Source organism: Dasypus novemcinctus, chromosome 28 (genome assembly GCF_030445035.2).
Source record: "Dasypus novemcinctus isolate mDasNov1 chromosome 28, mDasNov1.1.hap2, whole genome shotgun sequence".
Taxonomy (NCBI): domain Eukaryota; kingdom Metazoa; phylum Chordata; class Mammalia; order Cingulata; family Dasypodidae; genus Dasypus; species Dasypus novemcinctus.
The window spans coordinates 21,681,183-21,706,944 of NC_080700.1; the positions used below are offsets into that span (position 1 = coordinate 21,681,183).

Sequence of the window (25,762 nt, forward strand, 5' to 3'; positions counted from 1 at the left end):
AACCCGGAGTGGCCATTCTCTCTCCCTGTTCCTGCACAAAGGCTTTAAAACGGTCATGTTTGGTAAAACGTATAATTTGACTATTGTAGTTTTATACTCAGTTGGCCAATAAAAGATATTAAACGTAATTTGCTGTACCAGGTACAGAGTTTGCTAGGTACAAGGATGCAAAGAAAGCCAGAGGCCTAACATTACACCATGGGCTCTGGTTCTCACACATATTTATATATTATATTACATTATGTTATATTATATTAAATTATGGCAATATATTATTTATATCCCAGACCAATTAAATTTGAATATAGGAGATGGTGGGATCCGAACATTAATTTTTTTTTAACCAACCCAGGTGATTCTATTAGGAAACCAAAGAGGTGACCTATTACATCTATATTTATCTTTCAAACCAATTCTAAGCCTCTTTTTAATAATGCTGATAACCTATAACCGATTTTTTGTTCCCACATAGGCATCTTGTAATTTCCTTCCCTAATATTAGGTAAGTAAATTCTTACCTGAATTGATCCAAGTAGGTGGCTATTTTGTCTCATGGATTATTGTCACACTGGTGTCCTGCCACCCCACTCTAGGTACTTTTACTCAAAGGCCATAATATAGGTTCTTGAAGCTCATGTGGCGATTTCCTGATAGCTGTGCTTTCTCCTATCCAAGATGTGAAACCCACACCCTTGCTGATTTTACCTGGCCAGGAGAGCTAGGTTCTTACCACCTCTTGAACTTACCACCTCCATCTTCAACCCTGACATCTTTTCTTCTCCTCATTCCAGAAACTCCACCTGTGGCAGTTTGAAATTGTTTTATGAATCCCAGAAAGAGAAAGATTATGTTTGTAAACTAAACTCTTCCTCTGGGGGTGATACCCTTTTGATTGCATTAAATTCAGTTGAGGAACCTTTGATGAGATAATGTACAAGATTTCTTTAGGGCTTTTTTTTTTCTTCCAAGATTTTATTATTTTATTTCTCCCCCCTCCCTCCACTGTCTGCTCTCTGTGTCCATTCACTGTGTGTTCTTCTGTATCTGCTTGTATTCTCATTAGATGGCTCCAGGAACCAATCCTGGGACCTTTTGGAATGGGAGAGAGGTGATCATTCCCTTGCACCACCTCAGCTCCCTGGTCTGTTGTGACTCTTATTTTCTCTCCTCTGTGTCCTTTATAGATTGAATCCAGGACCTCCTACATGGGAGGCAGGCACTCAACCACTGAGCTAAATTGGCTCCATGGCTGTTTGCCTTTTTGATATTGAATCATAGGATTCATTTATGTAGCCTAGGTATTAAATCCTTATCCTATATGTGGTTTCCAGGCATTTTCTCCCCTATTGTAAGGTACCAAGGCCTGAGTTTTCCAGTTTCACAGGTCAGACTATTCCATACTTTGACAACTCTTATTGTTGGGAAATTAATGTTTGTAATAATTCCATATCTGCCTCCCTATAATATCTATCCAAAGGCCTATTTTGAACTACATAAAATACGTCTATTTACATAACGTTTGAGAGCAATCATTTCGTGGATCTATAACTCAAACCATATACAAAAGTGAACTCAATAATGGATCAAAGACCTAAACATAAGAAATAAAAACTAGCAAAGTCCTAGAAGAAAATATAGGGAAGTATCATCAGGAATCCATGTTAGGTAATGGTTTCTTAGACTTTACACCAAAAAGCATGAGCAAAAGAAGAAAAAAATTAATAAATGGGACTTCATCAAAATTGAAAACTTTTGTGCATTAAATAACTTCATTATGAAAGCAAAAAGGCAACCTACAATAGGGGAGAATATATCAGGGATAGAGCCACAGAGAAAGGAGACACTTATTTTAAGTCAAATGCAGCACCAGTCTAATTAAAACAACAGGAGTAGCTGTAGCTCAGTGGTTAAGCACTTGCTTCCCATGTATGAGGACCCAGGTTCAATCCCTGGTATCACCTTGAAAATAAAACAACAACAACAAAGCCTTAAGGTTTTTTTTTTTTTTAAATAACAAAGACATAACTACATTTACACATATTTTGGCTATATATATATAATCATTCTGCAACAACAAAATTGACTTTCTGCTAATATATTAGCCTTGATACAACATGAAAATGCTGCTGTGCTGTCCTTTAAACAGATATGTTTAATAGTTTGAGACTTCATAATAGTGGTAGCATCTGTCCAGGGTTTTTAATTTTTTATTGAAAAACAGAAATAACTTGGATTGGAATCTATAACTGATTTTGTGCATGTCAAAATCAGGCCTGAAACTAATATTAAGCAAAGCTAAGCATGTTACACAACTCAACCTAAGAGGGATTTGTAGTAGAACTTTAATCCAATTTTCACAACTCATTTTAAAGAACTTTTTAAAGGGTTGTGTGAGTTCAGTTTTAAAGACATACAGTGAGAAACAATCCTCTGAAGATTTTGTTGCCATTGTTTCTAAGCACCTGATTTAAGGGGATGAGATCAGCCATGTGCTAAATGGTGCTATAAATTTAGAGACAAAAATCTAATTATAACGTTAGTTCATTAATGTTGAAAAAAAACCATGACTTCACAAATCCAACAGTTTACTAAGTTTCTGCTATGGGTTAGTCATTGTGCAGGCATTAAAGACACCTGCATGGAAAGACTTGGTCTCTCCAAGTCTTTTAGTTTGGTGATGAGGAGTTATAGTGGTGGAAGCTGGAAAGCCCTAGTAAAGAAGGCAGGAAAGGAATCTGGAGGTTGGAGGGGGTGGGTGATGTGGGGAGAGGGGGGAAGTGGCTGGATGGGAGTCATGGCGGGGAGGAAAACTGGACAGGACCAGCCAGATAAACAACTTCTCTGGGCCCAGGGTACATGGGCAGGGATTAAAAGGTCACAGCCCCTCACTATAGGCAGGGCAGACAGCTCAGGAGTTTGGTGCCCTGCCAGCAGGCCCTACTTTGGAATTTATGCTCCCCAGGGTGACAGAGTTGGACTAAGTTGTGGTTTCCCTACACATGGCTCTTCTGCCCTTCTATTTGAACCTATAGTTAGTACCAGAGTTGATCGGTTTACGTTCAAGATACTTAAATCTTTGGGCTGTTCATGTGCCAGCTGGGCCCTGAGTCTTAACAGAGCTGCAGGGCCTATTCTCCAGTTCATTGGGCTCACCCGGGACAACTAACAAGGAGATGATGTTGGACAACAATCATTCCAAGGAGCAAGGAGAGTCCGCAACTGCAAGCAAGATTGTCCCTTCCATCTGCCCCATGGGATCTAAGCCCCCTCTCAATTAGAGGTGGAGTGGGCATCACCATCCCAGAATCCTCAGGATTGGAGCATGGATGATGGACTAGAGTAGACTTACTGGTATTCTATTATAGACTTATTGTGATTCCAGAAAAGAACTCTTATCTTTGATGTGGAGGTAGTGGCCACTGGAGGTTCTGAGTGGAGGGAGAGAGAAAATAAGTGTAATATGGGGGGCATTTTGGGGACTTGGGAATTGTCCTGAACGACATTGCAATGAAAGATACCATTATATATTTGGCCATAACTACAAGATTGTGTGGGACAGAGTGTAAACTACAATGTTAACTATAATCCATGCTCAGTGGCAATGCCCCAATATGTGTTCATCAATTGTAAAAAATGTACCACACTAATGGAGGATGTTAATATGGGAAAATGTGGGAGGGGTAGGGAACGGGGCATATGGCAATCCTCTATATTTTTTATGTAACATTTATGAAATCTATGTATCTTTTTAAAAAATAAAAGAGTATAGTAAAAAAAATTCATGGACCTCAAATTAAACATTTATTGCCAGCTATCTTAGGTTTCCAGATGCGATGCTTTATAAGATTAGCAAATGCAAATTTGTTTAGTTCCTGCCCAAATAGACAATACCCTCAAGTAGAAACTACACACACACACACACACAGAAACCACACTTCTCTCAAAATGTAGATCTATATTGCTGATCAAGTTTTTGTGACTTGATGCACATGTATATGCATGTCAGCTAGCTTAAAGGCTATGCCACAGTTAGCTGGAATACTAAAACCAAATAATACACGGTATAGTGCTATTCAGAGAAGAGGGATTTATTTGGTTATTTAACATTTAAACCCTTTAATATGCCTTCCAAGAAGAGTTCTGCTTTGGAACATTGCAAAGAAAAATTAAACAGAGAACTAGAATAACAGAAAACTGGGAAATACTCTGCTGACCTTTCTTCACACAATGGAAATGAATTAGTAAGTGAGTTTGTTTTTACCTATAACTGTCATTAAAATAAAATCAGTTTGTTCCTTTGGAACAATTTTTTTTTTTGAATGATAGATAATAGTACTATTTAACAATCTTTTGTCAATTGTAATGAAGGTAACTACTGTTTAAAAATACTACAATTATTTTAGAAAGTGCTGTCATTACTTATAACAAACATTCCCCACCAATGCAAGATGTTGGCAGGTGGGGTGATGTATGAGAATCGTGTATTTTATGCATAATTGTTGAAAAACTATTTTTAAATGATCATTTGAATGAATGCCAGTTATCAGCCCACCAGAGTACCCACATCTCACTCTTGCCCTAAGGAGGCCTTGCCCACGTCAGTCTGGGAAGGCTTCCTAAAAAGTAGGCCTAGCTTAGACCTGAAAGAGTTGACCAGGTGGAAAGTGTGGCATGATGTATGAGGAGCTCCTTTTGGTAAAGTCCTAGAAGAACGAGTATGGAGCAACGAAAAAGGTCCAGAATGGACTTCATTCAGACAGCAATGAGATGTCTGTGAAACGAGTTAAGTAAAAGAGTGACAGGTTCAGACTGCAATTCAGAAAGATTATGGTGATGGGAACAGATTGGGCTGGGGTAGGCGGCACTCAAATAGAGACAGGAAGAAAATATGGAGGGGAGAGGTAATGGGCCTGACCTGGTGAGGATAGAGAAGTGAGTGGATCCCAAAGGGGAGGCACATGTGTTCCCGACTGTGGATGGAGTGGACGGGGACTGAGGGAGGGGATGCTGCTCTGACCTCAGCAAGTAGGTCAAGGGTTCAGCAGGCCAGAGAACCCAGGCACGGGGCAGTTTGGAGGCCCGAGTGGGGAAGAAAGAAATACATGCAGACACTGAGCTCTGGAATAGCAAATTGCTGAAATGAAGTGGTGCAGAAGAGGAGGGGAGCACAAATGACCAAAAAGGCAGGTGCAGAAAACTAAAGCGAACAGTGAAGAGATTTTAGTGCCTGCAAAAATCATGGAGTGAAATGCTTAGAGACCTGAGGATAGGCCCCGAGCTTAGGCTATGCTCAGAAAATATTTACAGACTACGACTTACCTAAAATATCAACACGCTTAAAGAGAGTTAGCAAGGAGAAAGTTCAATGATTTGGCCAAGCAACTATTTGGAAAGAAAATTATAATGAATTCTTATTTATTGAGTTAAATCCAATATTTTTGACTTGTAATTAAATAATATTAAACTAAGGCTTGGGTAGATATGAAATTGTAGATTCACAGGAATTTAATTGCTACAACTATTTCCTTAGAGTGTGAAATGTTAAGGTGCAGCATTCTATGGGGGTAATTAACTATTTGTAATTTTGTGTCTTCATTCAGTAGATGTAATGTACGGAGCACCCAGTCCGAGGGTGACAGTGCTCAGGCAGGTATAGGGCTGGATCTCCGGAAGCTTAGAGTTTATGATATTATTTTGCTTCCACATGTAAAATATTGACCATCCTGTAAAATACTAGGAAATCAGGAAATGTGCTTAAAGTGCAATTAAATTTATTACATTTCATGCTTTTTTATCTTATGTCGTCTTTTCCTTTTACACAAAACTTGATTTGAGCCATTAGAGATGAACAATTTCCAAGTTCTTATTTCTCACCCAAATCCCAACAGTATCATCCCAAATGTATACTTGGATGGAGTCCCAAACTCCACTCCTGATTTTTCACCCTCAGCCTCTCCTTCCAGAGTGTTCCCTATCTTGGGAAATGGTAACCCCCTCCTAAACTACCTTCGATTATATATTCAGAATCTGATTGCTTTCCCCACCTTTGCTACAACCATCCCGGTCCAAGCACACGTCATTTCTTACGTGGGTTATTCCAACAGCCCCTTACCTGGTCCCCTTGTGGGAACTCTTGACTCCTGCTCATGTATTCCCTCCATCGCGGTCAGAGTGATCCTTTCAAGGCATAGCAAATGACAGCACTCTCTGTTCAAAGCCCTCCAGTGGCTTCTGGCTCCAAGAAAAAGCCGACATTCTCACATGTCCTCCGTGATCTGGCCCTCTGCTATCTTTCTGACCCCACTACCTACCACTTTGCCCCTGGGCTCTTGAATCTCCCTGCTAGCTGGTCTCCTTGCTGCCATTCAGACACCTGCCTTAGGGTCTTGGCCATTTCCTGTGCCTAGAGCTCTCCGGCTTCCCGGGAGTTTGCTCAGATGTCACCTTATTAGTGAGGTTTTCTCTGATAACAGAATAAAATAGCATTCCCCTCCCTAGCCCCTTTCCCTGCTTAATTTTCCCCATAGCTCTTATCACCAGCTGACATGCTATGTATTTACTTGTTTATTATCTCTCCCCCACCCCTACTGAGATGTTAGCTCTCCAATGGAAAAGACTGATCTGTTTTGTTCATTGCTGAATCGCCATCACCTAGCACAGTTCCTGGTACACACATATATGCACTCATAGCGTGTTTGTTTTATGAATGCGGTTGAAAAGAGAAAATGAATGCCAATTGAGAAATTCAGCACCACAAGGCCAGGTACATAATAAAGACACTAATAAAGAAAATAGGATGAAGCAGTTCTTCCACTACAAAGAAATTTCTGTAACATATTTTGAGTACAATATAGCTAATTTCACAACTGGCCTTTAAAATATAACCTAAGCATATTGAACTTTTCTTTCCTGCCCAGTTTTCTCACCATCCATCACGTATATTGTATCTATTAAGGCTCAACTGGATGAGGTTTAAAAAATCAGAACATTTCAGTGAATAAAAACAGACTTAATTTTAAATGATGTTGTTTTGGACTTAACAAATCCTTGCAAATCCTAAGGCATGGGGAATTGTGTAAATATTTGCAAGCTAAAACTGTGAAGCCTAGACTGCTAACAGTAAATGAAGCAGAATTTCAATAGTATTTCATAACTCTGAAATAATCTTTGCATCTATCTCCGCCCCGCCCCAACCCATCCATCCATCCCTCCGTGTTGGCATATTCCATCCCAAGTTCCTGGCAGCTCAATACAAATACACAACCCTGCGATACTGTGGTTAGAGTGTTCTTCTCTGCTCTGTCGATGTGGGGTACATGTAAAACTGGAATGATCTGAATTCCCCGAGACACTGTTGAAACGGTCCCAAAGCCCCGAGTTTCACACGTGCGTTGAGGGACCTGTAAGCTTTCCTCCGCGTCCCCTCTGCCATCCCTCATTCCCACCTCCCCCCAAGGTCCCGGCGAGAGTTTGAGCGTCTGGACAGCATCCATTTCCCTTTCTGAGAAAGGGTGGTGATCTACTTGCTAAAAGTTTACAAAAGCACTTAAGAACTCCTTAGCCGTCACAGCGCGGCCGGGACGAGGGCGCCACTCCCTCCCCTCCCAGGGGTTCAGGGATCTGTGCCCACCAGCGTCGTCGCCCCGGGAGAGCGCGCCCGGGCGCGGAAGCCGGCGCACGACCCAGCTGCGCATCACCCAGCCCGGAGGACCCGGCCCGCGCGCGAAACCAGGCGCCGGGGGCGAGACCGCGGGCGTGGGGGGACCCGCGCGTGACCCCGGCCGCCCGGAGCCCGGCATTCCCCCGCCCCTCCTCTCGCCGCCCGTCCCCGCCCGGCCGGATTCCAGCGCCCGCCGCCGCCGCCGCCCTCCGCGGCGTGTCCCTCGCCGCCCGCCGTACCCCGGCGCTCGGCTGGTCGCCGTTCCCAAGATGGCCGCGGCGCGAGCGGCTCCCGCGGCGGGCTAGAGGCTGAGGCGGAGGCGGAGCCGAGCCCCTCCCGCGGCTCGGGGAGCCCCGTTCCCCGCGCCAGGCTGCACTCTCCCCCTGCCCGCCGCTGCCATGCGGGGCTCCGCGCACGGATGAGAGAAGCCGCCGCCGCCGCCGCGCTGGGCCCCCCTCCCGCCTTCGCCGTCACTCCTGCTGCCGCCATGGAGGAGCCGCCGCCGCCGCCGGAACCCGAGGTGGAACCCGAACCCCAGTCGGCGCCCGAGCCCCAGCCCGAGGGCCGCCCGGCGGCCAGGTGAGTGCGGCTGCCGCGGCCGACCGGGTCGCGTCCTCGCCCGACCTCGGGCGGGGGCGGCGGCGCAGGGGCCGCGGGGGGCCTCTGCTTCCCGCCAGGTGGCGGCGGCGGCGTCCCGGTCGGGCGGGCGGCGGCGGGAGGGCACGGGGTGCAGCTCGGGGACCGGGGGGACCCCCTGCCCGGGCGCGTGCCCGCGTCAGCCGCGAGCCTCTGGCTTGCCGGCCCTGCAGGCGTGGAGCGCGCCGGGGAAGAACTGCCCCACCAGCTCGCCCTGCGCGCACCGGGCAGTCTGGAGGGGGCCGAGCGTGGGGAGGGGGCACCTGGACCTGTAGAAACTGTCTCCCTCCCGCTTCCCTCGCCGCCTCGAGCTTCTGGGTGGGGGTCCTGCCGAGAACGAAAATGGTGATCCCCTCTGCCCCCGTTCGAGCAAAAAACTAAACACTCAAGAAGGCAGTACAGCCTGCCTCTTTCCCCTGCATTCTCCCCTTGCCCACTGCTGTACCTCCCAGAGAGTGAGCGCCTGTTGCCTCACTTGTGGGGAGCTGCATCCAGACCATGCACGCAGGCAGGTGTTTCTCTTTCAGTAGGAGGAATATGCAGATTGTTTGTGCACATGTGCACGTAAAGTAAGGACTGATTTCGCTAAAACTTTGCTGCCACAGGAAGCCCTAAGATGGAACGTTGGTACCCAGAGTATTTGCTGCGTTCTAGTCCTTGGAGGCGCTGCCAGTTAATTTCGTGTCCTTTTTTTTTTTTTTAAGTGGGAGAAGAAAAACTCACCTTAATCAAATAAGAATATCCCTTTTTTTGCACGCCTGTGTTTGCAATTTCAGATGTTCTCTTTTTCCCTGCCTTTTGCATCTCAGAGTAAACTTGCAAACTGCTGCCCCCTGTCCTCTATAAAGAAAACGCTTCCCCGGCTCCCCTTGCATCTTAAGTTTTGCTCTGTAGTTCCAGGAATAAGGCAGTTGGTTAAGTGTCCTCTTTCCTTTTCCTTCTGAAAGAGGTTTTAAGCAAATTCTGTAGCTGTAGTTAGAACTGAACACAGGAACCACATTGTTGGTGGTCATGACGCAGGGTGCCAAAACAGATTTTGTTTTATTTTTAAAAGCTGTGAAGAAAGCCATTGCTTCATTTTCCTTAATTCTAAGACACTTTACTCAAGAACTTTATTAATAATACAGAGTGTAATAATTCCTTTTGAATATATCTGACTTTTTAGAAGTTTCATTAAAAGGCTTGTACCAATTTAATGGAGTCAGTTTTTTGAGCAATTTTGATTCCTTTAAGTTTTTCTGTAAAAATTATAGTAACAGACACTTGTTAAATGCTTAATACGTTCCATTGCTTTTACCTCTGTTAGCTCATTTAATCCTTACAATAAAACTACGTGGTAGATCCTGTTTATTATCTCTGTTATACATATGAGAAAACTGAGGCACAGAGGTTAAGTATCTTGTCCAGCATTTCACAGCTAGTAAGTGAACTCAGGTCTGACTCCATAGTCTGTCCATATCCACCATGAACTGGGTGGTTTCATAGTCCAGATTGGCATATCAGAAACTACAATTCCGTGTAACTATACTTTCAGGAAAAATAAACAGATACAGACATTCTTAGGTAAATTTAAAAGGGCAGAGAGAAACGGAAATATGCTATAAAATGACTCCTTCTCAAGTGATAAAACCTTGATTTTTCAGCCAGGTTTCTGTCTGTCTTTGTTACAACAAAAATAGGTCGGGATAATGGGCTTCATCCAACTTTAAGTGAACAGCAGTGTACGGAACAAGAAGATCTTAGAAATATTTTCCTTAGCAACATTGCAGTTAATTTTACAGTAGCAAATTTGTAAAACAGATTACTTGACAAAGCTGTTATTTTCTCTTTTTTTTGCCCTCATTGTCACCGCCTCCTTTTCAGTACACAGAACTGACCTCTGGCATACTTACTGTAAACCAGTAGTCTTTCAACAACCCCAAAAGATGCTTCAGGGGCTTGGCAGTTTATTTGAATTTCCTTTATTTTTGTTTTGAATCATTTTCAGGACGCAACTCGCACCCTCAAAAGTGCTTAATTGCCACATTTTAACACACTGAAGATCAATAGTGTGGTAATTTGTGCTACCAGGGTAACTGGTTTTGGGAGCGACTGGAGTAAAGCTCTGGCTGTTGTCTTTGGTCATGTACTTTATGTAGATGTGTCATTGACTAGGAAGGCTGTATCAATGCACAGGTCTGTTGTCAAATTCAGGCCTGCACTTGTTGGTCTACAAAGTGGCACAGCCTCTCCTGTGCTCCCACAGATACCAGCTGACCCATCTTCCTGGGGAATGCTCTCTTCCTCATGTGATCCTTACATAACGACAAAGGAACACAAACCAGGTTGGGAGGTGATAACAGTCCATTATAATTCTCCTGCCTCTTATAAGTTATGGATATTTCTTGTCCTTGTTTTTGATTTTAAAAGATTCATGATTAAGTTATCAATTGTTATTGATTCAACTTTGAAATGAGCATTCCTTAGTAGTTTTCCAGCTTCAAGGATCAATTTTAGGAGAATGCAGAGATTATAAGGAGAGCTATTAAAAATAATTTGGAACACTTTACCTTTGTGATTTCTTCAATCTGTGTACTTAAGAAAAAACAATAAATTTGTATTAAAGCTGATAAAAGACTGCTCCTACCTACTGTAACTGTGTCTTTTAAATTTTTATGTTAAAACTGGCCTCATTGTTCTCACTTAATGACCTTGTAAATACTTATTACATGAAGTTAAAAATAACTTTTATCAATGACTCTATTATCTACTTTTTGCAGTATGGTTCTTATAAGTTCATTTTGAAAAACTAGGTTTCACCACTAATAAAAGAGAAAGAGATTATCAGGAAGCGGATGTGACTCAAGCTAGTGAGCTCCTTCCTACTACATAGGAGGTCCTGGGTTCGCTTCCTGGTGCCTCCTGGAGAAGACGAGCAAGACAGCAAGCTGGTGTGACGGGCAGGTACAGTGAGCTGTCGGGGCAAGATAACGCAACAAGGAGACACAAAGAGGAAAGACAATGAGAGATACAACAAAGCAGGGAGCTGAGGTGGCTCAAGTGATTGAACACCTCTCTCCCAAATGGGAGGTCCCAGGCTTGGTTCCTGGTGCCTCCTAAAGAGAAGACAAGCAGGCACAGAGAGCACACAGCAAATGGACAGAGAGAGCAGGCAGCAAGTGAAAACAACAGGAGTGGGGTGGGGAGGGTGGGGAATAAATAAAAATCTTTAAAAAAATTATCGTATCACACCTAGGTGATTTGATCTCTCTCAACTTGAATGCCTGCTTTGAGCCTGCTTGTTTCAGTCTTGGTGCTCGGTGGCACAGATTCTTCGTAGTGAAGTTAACCTCATAGTGGAGCCCAAACTGCTGGTGCCTCATCAGTGAGGGGCAGTGGGTTTAGACAGTTAAAACATGGGTGTGTTTGGCAGGTGGTGGCTTTAGGTGGAGAGAAGCAGTGACCTAGCAGAAATAAGAAAGAACGCTAGTGATGGGCAGGAACTCCTTACTGCTTTGAAATGGGTAAGGCTTGTCTTTCAAGAAGGACTTTGTGGTTCCCTTTAATTTTTATGTTTTTAGGACGTGCTTATACTTCCTTCATCTGCGTTCTCCTATGTCTTGAAAATCTTGTTCTGAGGTCTACTGAAATGTGGGGATTAAGATCCTGACTGTTGGATACGTTTGCCTTAATTACTTCCTGTTACTTAACAATTCCTCATTTTCCAATGATTATCTTTTTACTCATAGCATTGTACTGTCATAGCCTTCTCATTTGACCAGGTGATAATGTCTTTTTTTACAAGAGACTTTCACATTTCAATCAGTAGGTCATTGGAAATGGTTTCTTTAAAGAGAAAATGGAAAAGATGTCAGAAAAAAAAATTGACTGACTCCTCACAGGCCTTTATAAGCGGGCCTTGCCTTGGCAGGATAAGCAGGGTCTAGGTGCATGTATGTTCAGCTTCGTACACCTGGTTGGTCAGTGCATTTTCTTGCCTGTTGAAAACCAAAGGATAATTAAGAGATTAATTAGTAAGCATGACATCAGCAAGGGAAATTAGGTGGATGTTTCTAATGACTGGTGTTAACAAACCAGGGAAGTCGACTTGCACCCCTATCAGGCACACACCCTGCTACCAGTATGAGAGGTGTTGTGACAAAGTCTTACTCTCAGGTTTCCATTTTTTTAGGCCTCACACAGGCCACTTTATTTCTCTTGACACAAACTTCCCTCCATGGATTGGGTCATTGTATGTATTTAATCTTTCATCTTAGTTTAATTAGATTATGACAAATCTTGCTTTTCCTGCTTTAATTTGGGATGTCATATCCTTGTCCTTTAAGGACTTATGTTTAAAAAAAAACAAAACAAAATTCAGTGGTAGATTTTTACTAAGTTTCAGAGGGTTACCTTCCTTGTTCCACCTTCCCCATCTCACCCTCCTCCTTTCCTTCCTGCCAGAAAATCATTTGGCAAATTTTTGAGAAGGTATGGCAGAGATGTCAGTGGTTGGTGCTTTCATAAAATGCTTCTTGATTCTTGAGAGTATTGTTGTTAAAAAAGGTGATGATGGTATGTGGTTCTTCTGGATTTAAAATTAAATTTTAAACATTTAGAAATATATTAGAATTCTAGGCAGCTATTAAAAACCATGTTCTTAAAGACTATTTAGTGACATGGCAAAATGCTCCTGATATAAGTTTTTGGTGGGACCTGAGTATCTGCTTTTAAAAAGACTCTCAAGTGCATCTGATATATATATAACTACCACTATGTTAAATGAATAAAGCAGGTCATAAAACATTATATGTGGGAAATGGGAGCCAAAACTTGAGTTGGGTGGTGCTTAGCTAGCAGGTATTTCTCCACTACTTCCCTGTTTTCCTGCTCCCCCAACAAGGGGGCCACCCTCTCTCAACTCAAGCTACATGTTGTAAATTGGACCTGTTGTCTTCTTATAGACTCCTGTCTATAGGAAATGATGATTGGCCCAAGCCAGGTCAATTAGAGTTTTTTTTTCCTGGGATTTTTCAAATTGGAGCTGGGGAGAGAAACACTCTTTTCGATAGTTGAAATATATACTGTGCAGTCATGACCCTAAATCTAGTTCCTGAAGCTGTGGTCACAGTATATGTTACAAACTAATGTCAGTTTGATTCCATTAAAAACAAAAAACAGTGTATATGTATATAAAAGATTGAAAGGCTGCATGTTAATTTTTTCCTCAAAAATTTTTATAGTGTACATTATATGTTTTTATTTACGGTAGAAAATTTTAAAAGCCTAAATTCTTAACTTTAGAATTTAACTCCTTAGTTTCAGTTTTTACTAAAATTGACTTTGATGAGATTCCATGTATAATATAAAGGGAATGTTGCTGCCAAATTTTAAATTGACTTAATATTTGATTTTTACTTATTTTTTGTAGGTATGAACTATCTCAGCTACTGTAGCAAGCTTGCTTAATTATTTAGTCAATCCTGGGTAACAATTGGTAAATTAGAAACAACATCAGCAGTAACAAAACAAGTAAACAAAGGACTTGCTTTATGATGGTCTTTTATATTTATAGAATAGGTATTTAGAATCTGTGACAGTATTCTCAACATGTATGTTAAAATGTTTTCTCCTTTTTATGAGGCATATGGGAAACTGGTGTTTTAAAAGGAACATCATTCCTTTGGAAAGTAGGTGTGGCAGATACATTATTACATTTCTCTCAGACTTCATACTCATGCAACGGATGCAATTTACCTTTAAATATTTTCTCACTGGCAGTCTAGGCAAAATGAAAACTTGGTTTTTACCAGTACACATTCATTTGTCATATTAGTTTCACAAATCAGGGACGCAAAGTATTTGTAAAGGAGCAGGGAAAGTTGCTAAGAATATATTAGGCATTCCGTCAAAGTGTTTTGTAACTAGATTTCATTTCAGCATTATTTCAGAAGAAATAAACCCTTTTAGGAGAAAAGTAGGTATACCGAGCTTTAGAGCTGGTCAAATTTGACGCTTTAAGTGGAACCATTTTCGCACGTGAGCAGGCTGAGGATACTGCTGACCTGCAGACCTTTCTGAATCGGGCTTGTTAGAGAACAGCTAGTTTAGTAATGTAAAGTTAAGAGAATTTGGCAACCTTCTTTTTAGTCTTTCAGAGAAGAAATTTGGAAGAAAACTTAATACATGTATTAGTTTCATTGTGCCACTTAAAATTCTGAAGTCTTTTTATGTAGGCACATAAAAATGTAGGTGTAACTTGATTTTCTCACAAAATTTTTAGAATTAGTTTTTTTGAATGGGTATTTAGTTCTTTATTCACATAAGGCATTAATCATTTACTAATTAAAATCCTATGGGTGGAAAGACTGTTAATGTTTGTGTAGTTCAACCTCCTGACCATTGCTTACAAAATTACAAAATCTGGTTCATGTCTTTCATTTTAGAAGTGAGAAAACAAGCCTATAGAGGTTCCGGCTTGTCCAAGGTCACAACTCAGTGCCAGAGGTAGGTTTAGGATCCAGCTCTCTTGTCCAGAGTCTTGATTCCATTTCTCTTACACTGCATTGGGCTCCCCTGGATGGGGTCCAGAACTAAAGGTGATCTTCAACACTGGATTTACCTGGTCCTGCTTCAGCCGAAACCCACATGACCAGTTACTTGAGGACTGTGGAATATTGTATTTCTGGATTTATTGTGCTTTATTAAGTCTTGAGCAAAGAGGAAAGATTTCTTTCCAGGAAAAAATGCTAAGAAAAAATGTGTGGGGAAGTGGAAGCAGATGTGGCTGGAGCAGTTGGGCTCCCGTCTACCATATAGGAAGTCCAGGGTTCGGTACGCAGGGCCTCCTGGTGAAGGAAAGCTGGCCCATGTGGCGAGCTGGCCCATGTGGAGTGTGGCCCCACGCAGCAGTACTGGACTACATGGAGAGCTGGCCTACGTGGAGAGCTGGCACAGCAAGATGACACAACAAATAAGACACAGAGAAGAGATAATAAGAGACCTAGCAGACCAGGGAGCTGAGGGTGGTGCAAGAGAATGATCACCTTCCGCACTGAAAGGTCCCAAGATCCGTTCCCAAAGCTGCCTAATGAGGGTACAAACAGACACAGAAGAATACACAGTGAATGGACACAGTGCAGACAATGGGGGAGGGGGGGATAAATAAATAAATCTTTTTTAAAAAAGTGCTCTCTCCCTCAAGCTCATTGAACACAACTTTGTTTTTGTACATGAAACTTAATTGCAAGTTCACAGAACAAAGAGGAGCCAGTGCTCAAACCTTTTTGAATATGTTTTTATTCTTTTCTGTACTTAACCTTTAGATCAAACCAGGCAGTAGGGTTCTAATATCTGTTGCATGGTAGTGTTTTTGAAACTGTGGCTATGGTTGGGATCTATAAGAAAAATATTTTACACTGGTATGTGTTTGCTGTGGAACTGAAATTTTAAAAAATTATGGAATAGCATTTGACCATGTAATATGTGGTGATGTACTCTGTAATTTTTATTTTGCTTTATTAAAAGAAAATTGTTCATCCTGACCTACTAAATTAACTACCCACAAATGGGTGTGACTCTCCATTTGAAAAACATGGTACTACTGAAAATGGAAAGGATGCTGTTATACTTTGTACCTTGTTCTTTGAGACTGAGCCAGGAGCAAGTATAGTACTTATCCACTAAATGATCACAGGTATTTTGAAGAAGGTAGTCAGGGTTAAATCAGAATACTTCTTCCTTGAAAAAAGAATTGTTAGTCTAAGGCAAGAAATAAGAATGCATCTTGTCCTCTTTCAAGGTTGTTCTTAGTTGTTTATCCTTAAAATACAAAAATTAGAAAGATTTGTTTAAAATTTGGATTAGTTTTAGAGTAAAATTTGTGCTGTTGAAATACGTAAGTACCTTAGGTAATTTATTTATTTTTGTATAGAAAATTGACTTTCATCTAAAGTTTTTCAAATAGGACAGTTTTCAAGAAAAATAAAGGGAACTATTTTCCTCTGACTTATTTGATGTAAGGGTTAGAGTACAGCAGTTTTCAGTGCAGCAGAGTATATTTTTTAAGGAAAAGGTTACATGAAATTTGTCCCTTTGCCCACTCCTCTTTGTCATATTACTCTCAAGCATTGCTTACTTCAGGGTAAGCTTTTCCTTGACATTATCACCCTTTACCTGAGATCGGTTATGTGTCCTTGTAGCTCTGTAATTTTCCATTATAGTGCATATCACCATTTGTAATTACATATTTGTATGAATGTTTATTGTCCCTTGCCTTCAGTGGACATTAAGCTCCATGAAGGTAGGGGTGCTGTCTCTTGTCTTTTTTTCCTATCCCAGTGGTTGGCATGGTGCATAACAATTAGAATCTTAACCAATAATTAGTAGACTCTTAACCAATACTTGTTGGATGAAGTAATACACTGGTTAGAGCATAGGTTTTGGTATTGCATAGACATGCTCTGACTCTTTACTGATTACTAACTATGAATTTTGGGATGTTATTTAACCTTCTCAATCTCAGTTTCCTCTTTTGGAAAACAGAAATAATAATAGCATCTACATCCTAAATTGTTATTAAGATTAAATGAAATAGTAAGTGCACAGTAAGTATTAGCTTTTATTGTTACATTTCTCTTTTTTCCTTTTTGGTTTAAGGTGAAAAGAGGGGGAAGTCACACTGTAATTAATTTTCTTTAAAAAGCCATCAAATATGCTTTGAGGCTAGTTTCTGTTTGTAAATGGTTGCAATAATCTGAATTATTCAAGAACCATTTTTTTCTCCTTTGTCTGCAAAAGCAAGATAACTGAGAATAAGGTTTTTGGAAACTCCCTTTTATAGTCCCCTCTTTTGCTTGTATTTTGCGTGTTATTCTTAAAGGTGTTTGGAATTCTGACTGGCCTCCTTTAGAGGGTCATAAATCATGCTACTGCTGATTTAAATCAGATTAAATGACTCGTCTAGATCAATAGGCATAGCCCAGTTTTTGTCTTTGGAAATTCTTTTTAGTTTTATTTAACTTGACATGTCTACATTATAACGTAACACTATTTTCATTTTTTAATATTATATACTATACTTAAGAGTAATATTTTTCAGATTGGTCTAGCTGCTACATCAGAAAGGTAAATGAAACTTGTTCACTTAATAAAACAAAGTTAATCAGAAATCACTCTGATTATAAAAGCAAGGTATGTGCATTGTGGAAAAATAAGAAAAATATAAAGAAGAAAATAACCAGTCATAATCCCACCATCTAAGAATAATTACCATTACCATTTTGACATATTTCTTTCCTGGTATTTATCTGTGTGTGTGTGTGTGTGTGTGTGTGTATGTGTGTATACATATATATATTTCCCCCATATAATAAATAAAGCTTATCTTTAAAAAAATACCTTATCATGAGCACTTGCTCATGTTGTAAACATTTTTAATGGCAGACAGTATTTTTCTTTATGTATATACCATGATTGAATAAATTTTCTTGACTATTTTATAACATACACGATGATTCTGTTTCTTTCCTATTATACTTAATGACTTGATAAATACCTTTATGTATTTTAGGTGATTTCTTTCCGGTAGATTCCTAAGTCATAAGATTTTTAGGGCTTTAAGGCTCATGAGATGTGTTGCCACATTGCTTTCTAGAAAAGTACTGAATTGTTTTATTCATACCAATGTGAAAGGCAAGATGCACTGGATAATTTCAGTTACAAAATCATTGTCTACTAAATAGTTTTGAGTTATAGATTAAGAGAGTCTCATCTTGATTGGAGTTCTAGAATCCCTGACTCACTCCCCTCGTGTGTTTTTGTATGAGTTGTTCAAATGAAGCCATCAGAAGTCCTTTTCCATGGGCCACTGAGACAGTCCTTTGTTGAAGATAACACACTCTGGCTTGTAGCTGATTGCAAGTGTTTTCAGGGATGAGTCAGAGTAAAACAAAAACCTATCTGTAAATGACAAAAAAACTCAAAAACGGTGGTGGTTAATTTATTACTGATAATTTCCCCAAGTAATAGATCTGATGAGGGTTCATTACAAGAATAAGGCAACTGATAAATTAGACTGTTTCTTGGCATGTAAAACTTCAGGTACTGGTTCTCCTGAGGGCTGTGGAGACCCACAGGTTCTGTGGACATGACAGATGGTTCTGGAGTTCAGTGCTGTGTCAGTGGGCCCTACTTTGGAATTTGTGTTCCTGAGTGTCATGGAGTTGGACTCAGATGTGACTGTTCTACACATGCCTCTTCTGTCATTTTTACTGAACCTTTGGTTGGTGGTAGGGTTGGTGTATATTCAGGAGACTTGAATCTCTGGATTGTCCATGGCCAGCTGGGCCCTGAGCCTCAGCAGAGTTGCAACTCCTACTCTCTGGTTTGTTGGACTTACCCAGGTCAGCTACCAGGGAGGTGAAGATGGTCAACCACCACACCAGGGAACCGAGAGTGCCTACAACTATAAGCAGGAGAATTGTATCCATCATTCATGTGGAATCTAGGCCCCCTCTCAATGTAGAAGTGGAGTGGACATCACCATCCCAGGGTCCACAGGATGGAGGAATAAAATATGAATTAGAGTGAACTTACTGATATTCTGCTATAGAACTATTGTGACTAGTAATGGAAGAAATTGTAGCATTGATGTGGAGAAAGTGGCCATGGTAGTTGCTGAAGGTAGGGAGAGGGAAGAAGAGATGTGATGTGGGGGTATTTTCGGGACTTGAAGTTGTCCTGGGTGGTACTGCAGGGACAGATGCTGGACATTATATATCTTGCCGTAACCCACTGAATGTGCTGGGGGAAGAGTGTAAACTACAGTGTAAAGTATTATCGATGTGGTACAGCAGTGCTCCAAAATGGAGTCACCAAATGCAGTGAATATGCCTCAATGATGAAAGAGGTTGTTGATGTGAGAGGAGTGGGGTGGGGGAGTGGGGTGTATGGGAACCTCTTAAATATATATATATATTTTAATTTCTTAAAACTTAAATTGTCTCCCCTTCCCTCCCCCCCCCCCCCCCCCCGTTGTCTGCTCTCTGTGTCCATTCACTGTGTGTTCTTTTGCATCTGCCTGTATTCTTGTCAGTGGCACTGAGAGTCTGTGTCTCTTTTTGTTGCGTCTTGCTGCGTCAGCTCTCCGTGTGTATGGCGCCACTCTTGGGCAGGTGGCACTTTTTTTCGCATGGGGTGACTCTCCTTACTGGGCACACTCCTTGCATGTGGGGCTCCCCTATGCGGGGGACAACCCTGCGTGGCTCGACACTCCTTGCACACATCAGCACTGCATGGGCCAGCTCAGCACATGGGTCAGAAGGCCCTGGGTTTGAACCTTGGACCTCCCATGTGGTAGGCGGATGCTCTATCATTTGAGCCAAATCCGCTTCCTCTTATATTTTTTAATGTAACATTTTTTTGTGATCTATGTATCTTCAAAAAAATACAATAAAAAAAATGATGGGTGTGGGTGGTAGGGAGTTGGGTATATGGGAACCTTTTATGTTTTTTAATGTAACATTTTGTGTGATCTATTAATCTTAAAAATAATTTTTTAAAAAGTCAATTCAAAAAAAATTCTCAGACACAATATTTATGCACATAATGATTAGCCCCATTTCAAAAGAAGAGTGGATATATCAAATTTATAAAAATGGAAGCATTGTTAGAGAGAAAAAATATTCAAATATACATAATCCTGATGTAATATACCAATGATATGTCAAGCATATAGTTAACATATACCAGGAATATATCAAGAATATCAAATAAAGAGATTCTATGGTTTGGAGTAGTGCTTGGGCATCTGTGTTAATAAAACATTGTCACATGAACCTCCAGTTGAACACCAATGTCCTAGAAGATGCTAGAGGTTGAGAACATTTAAAGAATAACTGAAATTATGACGGGTAACATTATGTTGTTGTGCAACATCAGGCAAAGCAGCAAGGGCATCAACAGTTCTCTAGAAATGTTTCATATAATACAATTTCAAAAATATTTGTAACATTTTACCAAATCAGATTTAACCTAGGGAAGGTTAAGCATCTCTTGATTTGATTACTCACCAGTAGTAACATCAAATCAACCTAATTATTTCTAGCACTTACCGTTTTACAAGGTGAAAGAATGTATTCTTTTGCGATTTTCCAGGGGACTTGCCAGGAAATCTCAGGACAGTTTAGACACAAAAGATATCATTTAGGATTCGATTTTGAGAAGCCAAATATCAAAAGTTATCAGGATATTTGAATACTTGATTATGATAGGAACATGAGTTACTATATATATTATATACATAAGCTGTATATTTAACCAAAGGAACAATAATAATTTGAAAAGTCAGCATAGGCGGTGACATGATTTTAGAGAACCTTAGCTCTTTCCTAAGAGAGAAGCTTTTGTTTTCTGAATTAATCAAGGTATAATAAAGTCAAGGTAAACCATAGAAAGTTATTCTGGTGAAACAGAATCTTTGCTATCTAAAATAGGCAAATTATGTAGAAGGTAAAGAATAATCTTTACAAGCTCTTATTAAGAGCAGAGAAGCTTTTGACATTTAAGAGTGAAAACCAAGTTCTGTAATATATAGAATTTGCATCAGTATAATATTTGATACTAAAACTCTTTATAAAAATCTTATAAAGTCTTCAAATCTTAGTCAGCTTAGACAAGAACAAATAAAATCTCTTTCTACAAACCTTCTACAACCTTTGATATTATATACATCCCTTATCGTACAACTTCTCAAAGTGGCAAAAATGCATAGGTTCATTAACAGACCCAAATATATGTAGTCTCTCTGCCGTATATAAAATTAAGAAACAAAAGGGTATAAATTTAAATCATATTTAGTAATCAATGTTTCAGTACTTTATCTTAGTAATGATCTAAAGAATAGCCATTAACGAACTTAGTTTAGTATCACTGATTTAAGTTACCTAAAGATCTTAGAAATTATCTTCAAGGTGATATAATTACTGTTGAAACAAAGTTTGTTAGAATAATGAAAACAATTTGGTTAAACATAAATATGCATTTTTAAAATAATCTTAAACATTTTTCAGAAGTAATGTTAGCTTATTTGAGCAGTAAACTGGTATAAATTTAAGAACGACATACCCAATTAGAATAAAATCTGTGCATATAGTATTCTTAACAGTAATAAATCAGAGAAAACATAACTTTTTATTAAACCAATAATAGTAAACCAGTCTCTTTTGCCAAGGATTTACCTAAATTAAGTTATGTGGACTTATATTCTTGAGCCATTTCTGAGTTAGTTTCTGTAAGATACCTCTTTTTCCCCCTCATTGGAAGTATTAGAGATTCCATTTCTTTAATTTCTGGTAATTCTAAGACTGTTCAATGTATATACACACTTATTTATCTCTAAGGCAGTCAGAATAGAGCTCTTTTAAGAGATTTTTTAAACTAATTTGACAATATCATCAGAGGTAGGAAAATAAAGACAATAAGAGGTAAAGAAAAATTTTGAATTTCAGACGTGTAAAGACACACAGAAAACATAGCTTCAATTTTAAAAATTTAGCCATGTGTTAAGCATAAACTCAAACATAAAATTCACTTGTTTAAAGCTCCTCCTCTTGTGGACATGAAATCCTTCATTGATTTGAGTTCAAAAGAGACAAAAAGGAAAATTGGAAAGATAAACTAGATTCTATTATCTTTCACCCATCAGAGACAAGATCTGTATAACCCATTTATTTGTTTATAGAGGTCAACAAACAAATGATTGGTCAGACCATAAAACCGAATGATGCCAGCCCCAGAAATAAAGTAGTTACTCAAAAAGAATCAAAATCAATTCCTTACTGTGCTTCCAATGGATAAAAGGACCTGGAGTTGGACTCACTGTGGGGTCCCTGGATTGCTCATGTTGAACTGAGCAAAAGAATCTGAGTGGCCATGTTACCTGAGTGGAGTAAATGGGGGTCTGAAGGCAAGGTCTTAATCCTTTCTGAGTTAGGGCATCAAAACTGCTAAAGACAAAATGAACAGGAAAGGGAATGATTTTCTTCAGGCTTTTGCTACAGGGAAGACATTCCTTAATGAGGAATGTCTCAAAGAAGACCAGGAAACTTTGGGTTTTATGAAGCAGGGTTATCACTGAGGAAGGGTACTGGTGAGTCTTACTATCTCAGAATATGTGGAGGCAAGGTGGTCCTTTGCCGTTAGCCTTTTCTTAGAGCACAAGAGAGTAAGGGGATTTCTTCCCCATTGCTGTTGTCCAGGAGCACAGGGTGCAGGTGAAGGGTCAGTTCATTTTCACAAGTGATATGTAAGTGCCCAGTTCACCGTGTTCTTCATGACCTTGAGTATCTTCATTTATATCATAGAGTTTGAAGTAATTTAGGTAATCATAAATATCTTTATGATCTCTGAAAATCTGTGAAGAAAGTTTTTCATTTTTAAATACCTGTTTTTGGTTCGTATTTATTTTTGTGCTTCTGTTCTTGAAGAGACTTCATTTCCACCTGTCTTATGCTCATTTAGGATCTTGAAATTGACCTTTTAGGGAGTAATATAATGTATTTCCTCAAGTATAAGATGCCACTGAGTGTAAAATGCACCATTATTTTATATGTCACTAAGAAAAAACACTGCCAGTTAAACTATGACTTGTTATAGGATGCAGGGCTATATCAGAGATATTAAGAGGTGGGGAAAATGTGTGTTATAGATTCAGCAAAACATGGTAAACCTTGACTTTTTAAACTTTTATTTATGGTAGGACAAATCTACTGACTTCCTCCCCACAATTCTGGCAAATTCATCCAAAAAGTAGGATGTAGTGATTTTTGTTAGGTAAATTTGGCATAATCTCAGTCTCCTCAGAGGAACCTCTGTTGTGTAGCAAGTGAGCAATGATTCCCATTAAGTAGAGTGTTTCTGATGGTTCTTTTCCAGAAAGTCCTTTGTGATCATAATTAATGAAATCTATTGGTTTTTGTGGACATTTAGGATGTTCCCATCACCCCTTTTTTTCCTGGTATAAACAGTGTTATAAGCATTGCTTTTTAGCTCAATCTTACGTACAGACAGGATGATTTTCTTAGAATAAAATCCAGAAAGTGGAACTGCTGTATCAAAGAGTATGCATATTTTTTGAAATCTTTGATTCATATTGCCAAATTGCTCTTCAGGAAACTTGTGCCAATATACTTCCACCAGGAATATATGAGTTTATTTTTAACATTATAATGATAATTTTAAGGTCTTAGTCAGTTTGGTAGATTAAAACAAAGGCTCCTAGTTTTATTTCATTTACTCTTTAAATCTTCCATTCGTTTTTTTAAAAAATTATTTATCCGCACCCCCCCCTCCGCCACTGCTTGTGCTCTCTGTCTGTGCTGTGTTCATTTGCTGTGCATTCTTCTATGTTTGCCTGTTTTCTCTTCTTCTCTTTAGGAGGCACTGGGAACTGATCCTGGGATCTTCCAGTGTGGGAGAGAGGCACTCAATCTCTTGAGCCACCTTAACTCCCTGGTTTGTCGTGTCTCTCACTGTCCCTCCCTTGTGTCTCTTTTCTGTTGTGTCATCTTGTTGTGCCAGCTCTCCATGCCATGTGGGCCAGCTTGCTTTCACCAGAAGGCCCCGGGAACTGAACCCATGACCCTCCATATGGTAGACGGGAACCCAATCGCTTGAGCCACATCCACTTCCCTCCTAGTTTTAATTATGTACTTTTTTGTGATTATTTGTGAGGTTGAATCCTTATGTATATCAGCTATTGACATTTGTTTTCATTCATCTTTTTTTAAAATTAACTTATTGAAATATATCACACAAAGACAAACACACATAAACAATAAGTGTATAGTAATAGTTGTGAACTTAAAACAAACATATATATAACATCTGTTTTCAATTATCTTTTAAAAATTATTCATATGTCTTAATTCCTTTTGAGTGTGAACTACTTGAGGGCAGAAACTATCATCTTAGTTGTTCTTTTTCACCCTGGAAGTTCAGTACAGTGCCCAACATGCAAGATACCCAGGCCATATTTGGGAAATGAATGAAGAAATCTGTGTCTGGAGGTATTGGAACTTCATGAGATTGGATCCATACAGTATTTTTGACTTGTAATGATCTTAAATAGTTGTATCATAAAAATAGTCTCAAGTGGTATTTTAAGATCATGTACTATTTAATTGGAAATTTATCCTTTTTTAGGCAATATCATTTATATTTCTTAGATTAAAACATGTGCTTTCTTTCTTTTCAAATAAGCCACCTTAGAAAATTATACTTAAAAAAAGTTATTTTGATCCATTAAAGTTCTTTTTCCAACTTAATCCTTAACCATCTAAGTTAATAGTACAATTGCTCACTCCTTATTTTCTTTCAATAGAGCTGAAAAGGTTGACAATACTATTAAGCCTAGGCTTAGAATCATATTACTACTTACTTTGCTGTATTTACTATTGTTAACCCTTGTTAAATACTCAAACACAAACAGTTTAATTGCTTGAAAATTCTGATGGAAAGCATTTTATATAATTTTGCAATTCATAACTCTGGAAATTTTGAAGCAGTGTTCTTTATTGTTTAGCTTTTTTCTGCATTTTTTCCTCATGGTGTTTGGTGTCTGATCCTTTGAGTATCCTAAGTCAGCTACTAAAGTGAGAAATGTAACACTTCTGGTGCTTTTGCTTTAGACACTCACTGATTTGTAATTCTAGAAGTATATTTAAGGAGAGTAAAAGAAGATGAGAGAGAAGTGTTTGGGACTACAAAGAAGAAACAGAAGGTGGGGAGAAGATTCAAGAGGCTATATTACTCATTATAGCATTCCTGTCCTAATAGGCTCACAAAAGGGGAGTCTTAGGAAGAGTTTAAGGAAAATGGTTTAAAGGAAAGTTTTGCTGGCAGAATAAATCAAATTGACTCCTTTATTGCAGAGGTTCCCAATCAGGTGCTGAACAGATTGATAAAAATGATAATGTAATGACTTTTTCTATAAAGTTACATTTACTTTCTAGGGTCAAATTGTCTTCTTGAAATGATGGTAGCAATAGATTTTATTTATATATATATAAATGTTTTTGCTTGGCAAAATAAAAAGGTGGTGTAGTTGGTTGCCCTTTACTCCTCATTCCCCATTCCTCTTCCTCCCCCCAAACCCGCCCCATCACACACTTAATTTTGGATATAATGTCTTGAACTAAAATAAATAATGTAGAAGCTGTTTTTATTATACCCATTTATTTGAAGAAGAAGGATGTTAGAAATAAATTAGGGGAAAAAATACTCTGGACATCCAAAATTATTTGTCATGAAACTTCAACCCCAGAATGGAGCTTTTACTCTGTAAAAGTAGCTTTTAAGAGTTTTTTTTTTTTTTTTTTGGTTCTTTGAATATCTAACTTATTTTACAGAACAAAAGGAATATGTGTGTACTGGGAGCTGTTTCTAAAAAAGGAGAGTTATTAGCCTGACTCTGTGAATGATGTTGGA

The 25,762-nt window shown here is 39.4% G+C and overlaps 1 protein-coding gene across 4 annotated transcripts in view; it reads left to right on the forward strand.

Annotated features, from left to right (window-relative positions):
- The first annotated feature begins 7,877 nt into the window (after positions 1–7,877).
- MAP3K4 (mitogen-activated protein kinase kinase kinase 4) overlaps positions 7,878–25,762 on the forward strand; it is a 145,810-nt gene continuing 127,925 nt past the window's right edge. For 2 of the 4 annotated variants that reach the window (XM_004449808.4, XM_004449805.4), the window contains exon 1: positions 7,878–8,239. In XM_004449808.4, the coding sequence (XP_004449865.1) occupies positions 8,079–8,239 (161 nt within the window). In that variant the 5' untranslated portion in view covers positions 7,878–8,078. The remainder of the gene's footprint in view (positions 8,240–25,762) is intronic. The other 2 variants (XM_012520429.3, XM_012520437.3) reach the window with 2 other exon arrangements.